The sequence below is a fragment of the Perognathus longimembris genome, chromosome 26, assembly GCF_023159225.1.
Source record: "Perognathus longimembris pacificus isolate PPM17 chromosome 26, ASM2315922v1, whole genome shotgun sequence".
Taxonomy (NCBI): Eukaryota; Metazoa; Chordata; class Mammalia; order Rodentia; family Heteromyidae; genus Perognathus; species Perognathus longimembris.
Window position 1 is genome coordinate 9,344,455 of NC_063186.1, and position 13,025 is coordinate 9,357,479.

The following is a 13,025-nucleotide window of genomic DNA, read 5'->3' on the forward strand; positions in this document are numbered from 1 at the left end:
CATACTTCTGGTGAATTTGCCCTTTGAAACACCTCCCATTTTAATTCCTTCATACTTGCAAGGGTAGATTCTTTTACTCCTTTGGGTGTTCAGTCTTGGGGCTTGAACTCAGGGCCTGGGCCCTGACTCTGAGCTATTTTACTCAAGGGTAGCCCTCTACCACTTTGAGCCACAGTTTCACTTCAGGTTTTCCGTTGGTTCGTTGGAAATGAGTGTCTCACCACCTTTCCTGTTTGGGCTAGCTTTGAACAGTGATCCTCAGATCTCAGTCTCCTGAGTAGCTAGGATTAAATGAGCGAGCCACTAGCACATAGCTGAAAATTACATTTTTAAAAGATGAAAATGGTATTTAAAAAAAACTATGCTTGGGAAGATCTATTACCCCTCTCATATCTGATCTTTGGTATCTATCTCACTGACTTGGAAATGGCTATCTTTTTTTTTTTTTTTTTTTTGGCCAGTCCTGGGCATTGGAATCAGGGCCTGAGCACTGTCCCTGGCTTCTTCTTGCTCAAGGCTAGCACTCTGCCACTTGAGCCACAGCGCCACTTCTGGCCGTTTTCTGTATATGTGGTGCTGGGGAATCGAACCCAGGGCCTCAGGCAAGCACTCTTGCCACTAGGCCATATCCCCAGCCCCCGGAATGGCTATCTTAAGTGTCTCCTGAAGCTCTTTTTTTTTTTTTTTTTTTTTTTTTAATTTCTGCCAGTCCTGGGGCTTGAACTCAGGGCCTGGGCACTATCCTTGAGCTTTTTGTTGCTCAAGTCTAGCACTCAACCACTTGAGCCATAGCGCTGCTTCTGGCTTTTTGTGTTTGTGGTACTAAGGAATCGAACCCAGGGCTTCCTGCATGCTAGGCAAGCACTCTACCACTGAGCCACATTCCCAGCTGCTGAAACTCTTCTTGATATCCTGAACTTGAGATCTAAAATCTCAGCCTTTGCCTAGCTCTTTGAAATCAATTTTACATTCTAGCTAAACCATTCCCCATAGTTTAGGATTGCTTTTATAATCCGTGCTTCTGGTGACTTTGCCTTTTGAAACACCTCCCATTTTAATTCCTTCATACTTGCAAGGGTAGATTCTTTTACTCCTTTGGGTGTTCAGTAGATGTTAAGTCAAATGGGGAAGCCCCTGGAGACATATTTGTGAAGGGAGCCAAGCAGATGGTGAGTTGCTCCCTTCTGGCTCATGCTTCCATTTACGATGCACTTTGAAATAAATGCCACCTGTTCTTATGATACATCTTCTCTTCCTGGTGGGATGGGGGATGGGGTCAGAGAAGGAAATTGTGGCCCTCTCCAGTGAACCTGTCCCATACATTCGAGTAGAAGCCAGACAGTGATTGCCAAAACAACCAGTTGGTTGATAAGGGTCTTGCTTAAGCACAAAGAAAGTTATAACTGGGCCAAAGGTGAGGGACATAGGGCAATTGTTGCAATAGTGACTCTCAGAAGCATGGTTAACCCAGTTTCTGCTGTAAATACCTCACATTTCATCCCCTACAGCCCTCCCCCTCTTTTTTTTTCTTTTGCAAGACTAGTTCTCCTTATGTGGCCTTACACTGGCCTCAAACTTATGACACTCCTAAGTGGTAGGATTACAAGCATAAACTACCATGCCACTTATTCTTACTACCTTTTGAATCTGAAATCCTCTATATTTTTTCTTCATTGGTTCATTTTCTTCTTTTCTCTCTTTTTAAATGCTAAGGATTAAACTCAGAGCCTTGGACATACTCTACCACTAAGCTACAACCTTACCCCTTCTTTCATTTCTTTATCCTTTAATTCAGTGTCTAATGGATAGTGCTTTTTGTTTGTTTGTTGTTTTTACCCTGACCTTTACTTGTGGAACCTAAACTCAGACAGGAAAAAAGAAATGATCTGCAAAATTCAGGACAAGTTGATAATAGGGACTAGGTGTCTCAGTGTCCCTAAAGACTTGAGATGCTATCAGAAGTGGACTTGAGATGCTATCAGAAGTTGCCTTGAGGCTGCTTGACTGATGATACTACAGACCTTTCTGCTGTTCTGGGTCAAAAGCCCAGGTTCCTAACATGCAAATCAGGATGAGAATAGCTGTCCTCAAAGGCTCCAAGAAGGCGTGGAATACCCTGTGGGCTCCTTTTTCTGCTTTTTTTTTTTGCTTTGGTAATCAGGAAAATCTGTCATTGTCTAGCTAGGTGTCCTATGCCTCTAAGGTTCTTTACTTGTCCTAAGGTATCTTCAGATCATGAGTCCACTGCCGAATGACACTTTCTGGGAACACTGTGTCTTGGGAAAGAGGTTGGCTCACAGGTACAGAAACAGGTGGTCTGGGAATTAACTGCTCCCTGGAGCATGGATGTTTGTTAAAATAGATCAGACCTTTTGGATCAAAAGCCACAGGCTCACTAGGGGGAGGAATAATGGAGACTGAGAGAGCTTGGGTGAGGGCAAGGGGAAATAGAGCCCACTTTCTCACTGGCTCCTGCCAATTAGAGCTTCGGAACGCTTCTGCCCAACACACACTGGTAGAAGTCAATGCTAAGTGAATTGGGAAGACTGAATCAATTCAGAGTGGGCCTGTCTTGCAGAAATAGATAAGCAGCAAGTTCCAGGAAATAGGCAGGGGACCAGCATGGCACAAATAATTCACACAGGAAAGGAACATGTTCTGTGTGGGCCTAAGTTTCCCCAGTAGGTAAAGGCCATAAGGAAAATAAGATGGCTGGGATTGTGGTTTAGTGGTAGAGTGCTTGCCTAGCATGCATGAAGCGCTGGGTTCGATTCCTCAGTACCACATAACACAGAAAAAGCCGGAAGTGGTGCTGTGGCTCAAGTGACAGAGTGCTAGCCTTGAGCAAAAGAAGCTCAGGCTCTGAGTTCAAGCCCCAAGGACTGACAATAAAAATATATAGTATATGAATCTGGGTGACAGTGGCTCATGCCAGTAATCCTGGCTACTCAGAAGGCTGAGATCTGAGGATCATAGTTCAAAACCAGCCCCAGGAGGAAAGTTTTTGAGACTCTTTATCTCCAATGAATCACCTGAAAACTGGAAGTGGCCCTGTGGCTCAAAGTGGTTAGAGCATTCAGCTTGAGTGGACAAAGCTAAGGGACAGCACCCAGGCCCTGAGTTCAAGCCCCATGACCAGTGGAAAAAAGATACATGAAATTGACTATTTCACTATAGCAGTTAGCATCGTATCCATCTTTTCTTTAGGACCTGCTGTTGTTAGGTTAAACAGTGTGTGTTCTACCCCTGTGCTACTCTGCATCCATTGTTGTAAACATCTCTGAGAACTGATGTCATTTTGTCCGTTGTTTCTGCCTGGGGCTGGTGGTGTGGTGGTTGATGAAAGCTATTGACCGGCTGAGCTCTAGATCCTTTAGGGCTTTGAGGTCTCTTCCTCTTCTATGTCTCTTGCTTCAGAGGATCTCTGCTGTTGGCCTTTTCCACGTACTGTTACTTGTTCTTGGCAGCTGTTTTCCAGTTACTGGCTGCCTGTGGGCTTGGTTGCTATGGTAACCTCCAGAGGTACAGCTGGACATGCTTGAATGCAAGGAGGATGGATTCAGGGATAAAGGTGGAAGATGCAGAGTTCAGGCCCCAGTTCTCTTCTGGTCCAGGGCTCCTTTTTCTTTGGTCAAATGGGCATTCAATGGGGGCTGGGAATATGGCCTAGTGGTAGAGTGCTTGTCTCACATACATGAAGCCCTGGGTTCAAATCCTCTGCACCACATATACAGAAAAGGCCAGAAGTGGCGCTGTGGCTCAAGTGGTAGAGTGCTAGCCTTGAGCGAAAAGAAGCCAGGGACAGTGCTCAGGCCCTGAGTTCAAGCCCCAGGACTGGCCAAAAAAGAAAGAAAAAAGGGTCATTCTTGCAGATCCTCTTCCATTGGTCATTCACATTGGCTACAGATGGGGCAGAGATAGACTCTTCCTTTGGGGACCAAAGACTAATGGAAGTAGCCAGGTTTGGCCTACAGGCTGGCCTTCGGTTTGTTTTTTTTTTTCCTTTTTTTCTCTTAGTCATGAGGCTTGAACTCAGGGCCTAGGCATGGTCTCTGAGCCCTTTTGCTCAAGTCTAGCGGCCCCCCCCCCCCCGCATCTAAAACATAAAATCTTGACAATATGGGAAAACTAAGGAATTATGAATTTGCCTTGTTCTATCAGTAAACCTTCTCCAGATGTGCGCAAATAAAGACTCCTTCCTTCACTGGGTCACCAAACTGCCCCTCCCCTCCCAAAGCGAATGGTCCAAAAATCTCTGAGTCAAAAGAACTTGTCTCAAGAGACATTACTTATAATCACAGGCCTACTTCGCCTAGAGCCTGGGCTGGCCTCTGAACCATAGGCGATGAGGTGTTTCTGCTACTCAGAGCTCAGTTCCCAGCAGCACTGAGCTCCTGGGTGTGTGCCAAGACCCATATGAGAGACACTAGTGCAGATTTTAATTAATACTGAGTAATTACCAGGTGGTGTTTAAGCATCCCAAATGTCTTTCAGGTTCCCAGGCCTATAGCCAATCATTTTGCTAGCAGGGAATAAAACCAGATTCTGTGCCCCATTGGGTGTTTGGTCAGCGCTTAAGCTATCAAATGGATGTCCCAGGAAGATTCCTACCTACCTTTCATTCCATTCCTATTTGGAGAGAAAAGTGGAGAAAAGTGGAGCTAGGGCTCAGGTGGTAGAGCACCAATCTTGAGCATGGCCTTGAAGTTTAAGCCCCAGTACTGGCCCGCGCGGGCATGCGCACACACAAAAGCCGGGGGGGGGGGGGTCCAATCTGGCAAGGGGAGGGACAGCAAGCTTGAGATTAGCCCAGTTTCTCCAGTTCACCTATGCCCTTTCCCTGAGGGAAAGGATAATAGCGCCTTATGGTCCGTTCATCTTCAGGCAGTGCTGGCTCAGAGCCCAGTGTGGAGAGTGGGGGAGGAGAAGGGATGTTCTGGTCTAGACCTTGTGATCCTGGCACCAGTAAGTAAAAGGAGGATCAAACAACAAAGGTTGTTTCTGCTCTGGATGGCATGCCCGTTTCTCCAGTGTACGCACATTTGGCTCTGGGTGCTTGGTCTTTCAAGGTTATTGCTCCACAAACTCTCCAATTACCATCTTGTTGATACATTTACACTAAGGAGACATTCTATCTCACAGATCCACTGGACTCTTCAAAGATGTGTGCTCATTCCCCCACTCTGCTTGTCCTCCAGAGTGGTCCTGACTCAGTCAAGCCTTTGGCTTCTTGCAGTAATGGTTTTCTTTCAGATCTTCCTCTGAGCAGGTCCTGCTTCTTGGGATCCTTTAACTCAGCAGGAACCATGGTCAAGTGATCCTATGTTTCTGTCTCCCCGGGGTTCTTTCTGTGTTTTGAAAGAACATGTGAAAAAGCAAAACACTCTGGCAATCCTAACTACTCAGGAGGCTGAGATCTGAGGATCACAGTTCAAAGCCAGCCGGGGCAGGACAGATTCAGGATCACAGTTCAAAGCCAGCCGGGGCAGGACAGGTTCAGTGAACCATCAAAAAGCCCAAAGTAGAGCAGTGGATCAAATGGTAAGAGCCACCAACCTTGAGTACAAAACAAACAAAAAAAACCCATAAGGACATCCCAGGAGTTGGTGGCTCACACCGGTCATCCTAGTTACTCCGGAGGCTGAGACATTCCCCGCCCCCCCCCCGCCCCTAGGATCCTGGTTCAAAGCCGGCCTCGGCAATGCTGTGAGCTCTCATCTCCACTCAGCCACCGGAAAACAAGAAGTGGGGCTGTGGGGCTCAAAGTGGTGGAGCCTGGGGCCCTGAGTTCAAGTCCTAGGACCAGCACACACACACACACACACACACACACACACAAAGAACACACCTGGCCAGCCACTGGTATGGCTCACGCCTGTCATCCCAGCTACTCAGGAGGCTGAGATCTGAGGACAGCGGTTCAAAGCCAGCTGGAGAAGGAAAGGAACAGGAGACTCCAGTGAACCACCAGAAAAGGAGGGGGGCGGGGAGCTGTGGCTCCCAAGTGGTAGGTAGCCTTAGGCAAGAAGCCCTGAGTTCAAGCCCCAGCACCGGCACAAGAAAGAAAGAAAGAGAGAAAGAAATTTAAAAACAAACACGTGGAAGGTTGGCCTAAAGGCAGGTTGTTCCCTCCTTGGTAAATACCTCGTCCGAGAAGGCGCGAGCGGGCGGGCGCGCGCTCAGCCCGGCGGCGCACGCGCACTGGAGGCCGCTGAACCGACGGGGACGCGCACGCCCGCCCGCGCGGCCGCGTGCGTCACAACCCGGGCGCCCGGGCCCCGCCCGCCCAGCTTCGCTCGGCCCCCTGGGTCCCCGCAGCCGCAGCAGCAGCGGCGGCGACGGCGGCGGTGGCGGCCGCGGCCCGGTGACAGCAGTGGCGGCGCCAAGCTGGCCGTGGTAGTTTAAGCGAAGAGGAAGTGGGGTGGGTTAAAAAAAAAACAAAAACAACAAAACAAACAAACAAAAAATATCCACGCACACAAAGCCCACCCTCCCGCCACCGCTGCCCACACCCCGGGCCTCTCAAGACCGACGGCGACGCGCGAAGAAGCAGCAGCAGCAGCAGCAGGCCGAAGCCGGGCGGCGCGCGCGTGCCCGTGCGCGTGCGTGCGCGCGCGCGTGTGAGGAGAAGAGGGGAAGGCCAAAAAAAAAAAAAAAACCTCGCGGGCGGGCGCGCCAAGTGAGAGCGCGAGCGAGCGAGCGAGAGAGCGAGCGAACGGCGGCCGGGCGGGCGTGAGGGAGACGCCGCCGCCGCCGCCGCCGCCGCCGCCGGGGAGAAGACGACGGTGGCCGCCGGCGGTGCGGACCCCACCCACCCCTCCCGCCGCCGGTCTCCCTGCCGCTCCCGCCGTCGCGCCGCCGGCATGAGCCACATTCAGATCCCGCCGGGGCTCACGGAGCTGCTGCAGGGCTACACGGTGGAGGTGCTGCGGAAGCAGCCGCCCGACCTGGTGGACTTCGCCGTGGACTACTTCACCCGCCTGCGCGAGGCCCGCGCCCAGACCTCCTCCGTCCCGCTCGCCGCCACCACCACCGCCTTCGGGCTGAAGACGCCCGAGCCCGACTCCATCCCGGTCACCGACGAGAACGGGGACACGGAATCCGAGGACGAGGAGGACTTGGAAAGTAGGTGGCCCGTCAGCCCGGGAGGGATCGCAGGGTCATGGGGTGCGTTGTGTGTGGGGGTGGGGTGGGGTGGGAATCAACTGTGGAGACCCTAAGGGAGATAGAAGGAGGCGTGGGTCGGGGGGGGGGGTGTATCGAGGTACCAGGGATGGAGGGGGTTTCCCACCACCACCACCACCACCACCACCACCCCCCCCAGTCCCGGGGCATCGTGCCACACACAGGCCCTGAGAGCTCTCTAGCGGAGTTTGTGGGGTTCCCATATAAGAACCCCCACCCCCACCAGCAAGGTCTATATGCCATTTCCAAATGGAGCTCAGAGGTCTCCCTTCCCTCTTCCAAGCCCTGGGGGGTGGGGGGGGAGAGGGTGCACCCCAATGATTGGTGTGGGGTTCACCCTCTTGATTGGCTCGGTGGTAGTTCAGGGCCTGGGAAGGTCCTGGTCACCCTAAACGCTAACCAAGATCGCGTGTCCTTTTCCCCACCACTAGATCCCTAAGATCCCTCGTCCCCTTTAGCTTGCTTTCCTTCCCCAAGGACTAGAACATTCACATACAAGTGACTCACTAACTTTGGTGGGAAAAGAATTCATGGTTTGGGAAAAAAATAAATAAATTTTAAAGTGTGGAAGAACTTCAAAGCAGAGACCAAAAAGATGAAGACAAACCCTGTCCGCTCTTAACCTACATGCAACAGTTGTCAATATTGGCCATAAATCGGTTCATGTCTATTCTTTTCCTCCCCTTCGGCTGAAGTATTCAAGGCGCATTTCAGTCAGATCACTTCCATCCCTACTTAGGTTAGTTTCTTAAAATATGGTCCCTGGGAATGAACAGCAATGAATAGCTATATCTATATATATACATAGCGGTAGCTATATTGATATATAGATATAGATATAGATATGAGATAGTATATATATGCTAACGATAGCTGTTCATAAATTTGGTTAAGTCAGTGGAATCAAATTAGGTGAAGATAAGTACTATCTTGTGTAGTGTGTGGGTTGCCAAGTGAAAAAGACAGCACTTCGTACATCTGATTTAAGCAAGGATATGCGCTAGGTGCTGCATGGCTTATGCCTATAATTATAGGTACTCAAGAGGCTGCGATATGAGGATCCAGGGTTTGAAGTTAGCCCTGTCAGGAAAGTCCATGAGACTCTTATTGCCAATTAACCACCGAAAAGCCAGAAGTGGAGCTGTGACTCCAGTGGTAGAGCATTAGCCTTGAGCATAATAGCTTAAAGACAATGCTCAACTCTTGAGTTTGAGCCCCAGTACTAGTGCGTGGGCATGCACTCTCTCTCTCTCTCTCTCTCTCTCTCTCTCTCTCTCTCTCTCTCTCTCTCCCCCCTAAGCCAAGGATATGAGGATATGAAGAAGCAATTTCCTTTTTTTTTTGCCAGTCCTGGGGCTTGAACTCAGGGCCTAGGCACTGTCCCTGAGCTCTTTTGCTCAAGGCTAGCACTTTGAGCCACAGAGCCACTTCCAGCATTTTCTGTGTATGTGATACTGCGGAATCCCAGGGCTTTGTGCATGCTAGGCACTCTACCACTAAGCCACATTCCCAGCCAGCAATTGCATTTTCTTGATCACTTCCTCATATACTTGTCAATTTAACAACTGAGAATTTTCTTACTTTTGAACAGCCAAAATTTAACATAGCAATGAGAACACTTGAGAGACAATGCTTGAGTCTCCATGTTACTAGGTCATGTTAAGAAAAACAACTAAACAAACTTATTCTGAGTTAAATGTGGTCTGGCTTCCCATCCAAGTCACAACTGAGAAGGAGTTAATGTGCCGGACAGGGTTTCTAAGTTTGTTCATGCTAAAAGACAGAAATTGCTCTTTTGTTTCCTGTGACTTATTGCATGTAATATTATTAGTTTGGAGGAAATTGGAAGTTATTTCCCAGATCTCTACCACAGTTTTGCTTTGTGGTCAAGGACAGGTTGTCCAACCTGTTTGATTCGAGATTTTTCTTATCTTTCAAATGAGGACAATGACACCTGTCTCCTAGGGATAAATGTGTTTTTAAAAGCTTTATTTCAAGAATGACTCTACCTTTCTTTCACTGTTACCTCTATAAATCACAAAGCGATGGCCTCCTTTGGGACACTTGTTGTTTATACAATACAATAACTAGTAATTAAAAAATTAGTCCCACTTAAGTGTGCAAAGTATTTTGTTTTGTGTTTTCCTTCTTCTTCTCTTTTTTTTTTTTTAACAAAACAACTTTATTTGGAGCTATGGAGTTTGAACTCAGGGCTTTTTGTGCTTGTCAGGCCTGTGCCTCTAGCCTGTCTGTCTGTCTGTCTGTCTATTTATTTGGTGCTAAAGATGGAATTTAGAGCTTTATTTAGGTTTGGCAATCCCTCTGCCACAGAGCTACAAACCTAGCCTATCTTTTTTTTTCTTCTATCCTTCAAATTTGAGTTGGTGGGCTGGGAAAGGTAGCTTTAGTGGTAGAGTGCTTGCCTAGCATGCATGAAGCCCTGGATTCAATTCCTCAGCACCACATAAACAGAAAAAACCAGAAGTGGCCCTGTGGCTCAAGAGGCAGAGTGCTAGCCTTGAGCAAAAAGAAGCTCAAGGACAGTGGCTCAGGCACTGAATCCCAAGCCCCAGGACTGGCCAAAAAAAAAAAAAAAGGTTTTTAGTAGATTAAAAATATATCCCATACAGTGAGATACCATTTAACGCCCATTAAAATCCATTAGGATAGGGGCTGGGAATATGGCCTAGTGGCAAGAGTGCGTGCCTCGTATACATGAGGCCCTGGGTTCGATTCCTCAGCACCACATATACAGAAAATGGCCAGAAGTGGCGCTGTGGCTCAAGTGGCAGAGTGCTAGCCTTGAGCAAAAAAAGAAGCCAGGGACAGTGCTCAGGCCCTGAGTTCACGGCCTAGGACTGGCCAAAAAAAAAAAAAAAGTAAAAAAAAAAATCCATTAGGATATCTCTGTGTGTGTGTGTGTGTGTGCGCGCGTGCGCGCATGTGCGTGTGTGTGTGTGTGTGTGTGCCTGCCAATCCTGGGACTTGAACTCAGTACCTGGGCACTGTCCTTGAGCTTTTGTGCTCAAGGTTAATGTTCTACCACTTTGAGCCACAGTGCCATTTGGGTAATTAATTGGAGATAAGAGTCTCATGGACAAACAGTACAAGAAATGTATCCAATGCCTAACGTATGAAACTGTAACCTCTCTGTACATCAGTTTGATAATAAAAATTTGAATTAAAAAAAAAAAAGAGTCTCATGGACTTTCTTGCCCAGAGTTGGCTTTGAACCATGATCCTCAGATCTCAGCCTCCTGATAGGATGACAGGTGTGAGCCACCAATGCCAACTAGGATGGCTATTCTTAAAAAACAAGTGGGATGCCTGTAATCCTAGCTACTCAGGAGGCTGAGATCTGAGGATTACAGTTTAAAGACAGCTCAAACAGCATCGCTTGTGAGACTCTTGTGAAACACCAGAAAACTGGAAGTGGCACTGTGGCTCAAAGTGGTAGAGCACTAGCCTTGAGCAGAAGAGCTCAGGGACAGTGACCAGACCCCAAGTTTACGCCCCACCACTGACAAAAACCAAGCCAAAACAACAACAAAAAGAACTAGTGGTGAAGAAATTGAATCTCTTGTGCATTGCTCCTGGGAATGTAAAATGCCCAGCAATTGTGGAAAAGGGTTTAGCTGTTCCCGAGAAAATTAAACATAGAATTGCTATGATGGAAGAATTGGCATTCCTAAGTATATTCCCAAAAGGACTGAAAGTAGAGAGTCAGATACTTGCATAGCAATGTTCTTGAAGAAGCAACATTGACACAGAACTAAAAAGGTGGAAACAACCCAAGTAAGTGCTAGGCCAACACTACCATTTGAGCCATATTTCAAGTCCTAGGGAATGGAATTCTCATACAGGCTCTAACATAGATGATGCTTTAACATTGAGGATATGCTAAATGAAGTAAGTGAAACACAAATGACAAGTACTGTGTGATTTTATTTATAGGGTACTTAAAATAGCAAATTCATCAGGTCAGAAAGCAGAAGCAGTTATAGGGGCCAAGGGGAGTCAATAACAGGGCATTTTTGTCTCTTCATTGCTACTAATTTTTTTTTAATGGCATTGGAGATTGAACCAGAGCATGTTAGACAAGCACCCCATCACCAAGCTACTACACTCTGATTCCCCAGGGCTGTGTGTGTGTGTGTGTGTGTGTGTGTGTGTGTGTGTGTGTGTGTGTGTGTGTGTGTTGGTTTTGGTGTTTGAACTAGGCCTGGGCACTGACCCTGAGCTTTTTAGCTCAAGGCTACCAATCTACCACTTGAGTCAGAGTTCCACTCCTGGCTTTTTTTTTTTTTTTTCCTCCCTGGTGGTTAACTAGATATAAGAAAGAAAAAAAAGATTGGGGAAAAAATTACATTCATACTGAACATCTGAAAAATGTAGCCATCCATTAATTCCTTAAACAATACAACTATTTACATAGCATCTTAAAATAGGAAAGGAGGGCTGGGAATGTGGCTTAGCTACTTTTATTTTCTCACAGCCTGTGCTGTAATGGGAATAAAACTTTATCAGGACATTAAGTAAGGCTTCCCTAAGGAGGTAACCAAAAGAAGTAACCAATATCTCAAAGGTTGCCATAGGAGTTAACTCAACAAGGTGGTGAGAAGTACATTCTGAGGGGCTAGGAATATGGCCTAGTGGCAAGAGTGCTTGCCTCCTATACATGAAGCCATGGGTTCGATTCCTCAGCACCACATATATAGAAAACGGCCAGGAGCGGCGCTGTGGCTCAAGTGGCTGAGTGCTAGCCTTGAGCAAAAAGAAGCCAGGGACAGTGCTCAGGCCCTGAGTCCAAGCCCCAGGACTGGCAAATAAATAAATAACAGGAGACTTAAAAAAAAAAAAAGAACAGTCTAAAAGACCTTGAAATGAGATGGAACAAGAAAAAGACCAGAGGGGTTAGAGGCGTGGCTCATTTGGTAGAGTGAAAGCATCAGATACCAAGTTCAGGTCTTGGACCTAAAAAAAAGAAGAAAAGGCCAGAATGATAGCAGAGATAGTTTTGTCGTTATCCTTATAACACTGGGGACGAGGTTACTGAAGTATTTTAAATGACAGGGATGTGGAATGGTGAGGACTGATTGGAAAGATCACTTTTGTTGATTGTAGGGAAAGGGTTAGAAAAAGCCTAGAGCTGAAACAGGTAACCCAATCAATTAAGAGGCTGTTGTTTGTAGGTTTGAAATAATGTTTGCATGGATTGGGGGAGAAGCTATCCAAGATGGATTTAAGGCAGATAAGAGAAGGTACAGTTGGATAATGGAACGTGCTGGAGACTAGAGTCAAAGAGGGAATTTGCATTTCAGGGCTGTGCTTCTGGATTGACAGCTGTATTTTCTTTAGTGACAATAGAGAAAGCTCTCAGCATGGAGAGGATGGAGAAGATCATGGGTTTGGTTTTAGATATGGGAGTTTGAGGTCTCTGAGATTGGAGATAGCAAGCCAGGAAAATAGATTTTCTTGTCTGGTTCTCCTCACAGGACAGATATAGGTCAAAAATAGGGTGAAAAGCCCTGCACTGGTAGCGCACGCCTATAATCCTAGCTACTCAGGAGGTTGAGATCTGAGGATCTTGTCAAAGCCAACCTGGGCAGGAAAGTCTATGAGACTCTCATCTCCAATTAACTACCAGAAAAACAGACTCCAAGTGGTAGGGTGCTAGCCTTGAATTGAAGAGTTCAGTGACAGTGCCCAGGCCCAGAATTCAAGCCCCACAACTGAAGAAAAAAAAAAGGAATAGAGAATAGAGTGAGAAGCAAAGGGCCTACAAATGACATACATGGCACCTAGTTTTAAAGTATTTCAGAGAATGAACCTGCAAAGGT

General features: G+C 47.3%; 1 protein-coding gene across 1 annotated transcript in view; it reads left to right on the forward strand.

Moving 5' to 3' along the window:
- The first annotated feature begins 6,711 nt into the window (after positions 1-6,711).
- The window catches only part of Prkar2a (protein kinase cAMP-dependent type II regulatory subunit alpha), a 30,907-nt gene continuing 24,593 nt past the window's right edge, over positions 6,712-13,025 (forward strand). Inside the window, exon 1 of the mRNA XM_048334848.1 lies at positions 6,712-7,125. Coding sequence (XP_048190805.1) covers positions 6,864-7,125 — 262 coding nt within the window. The 5' untranslated portion in view covers positions 6,712-6,863. The remainder of the gene's footprint in view (positions 7,126-13,025) is intronic.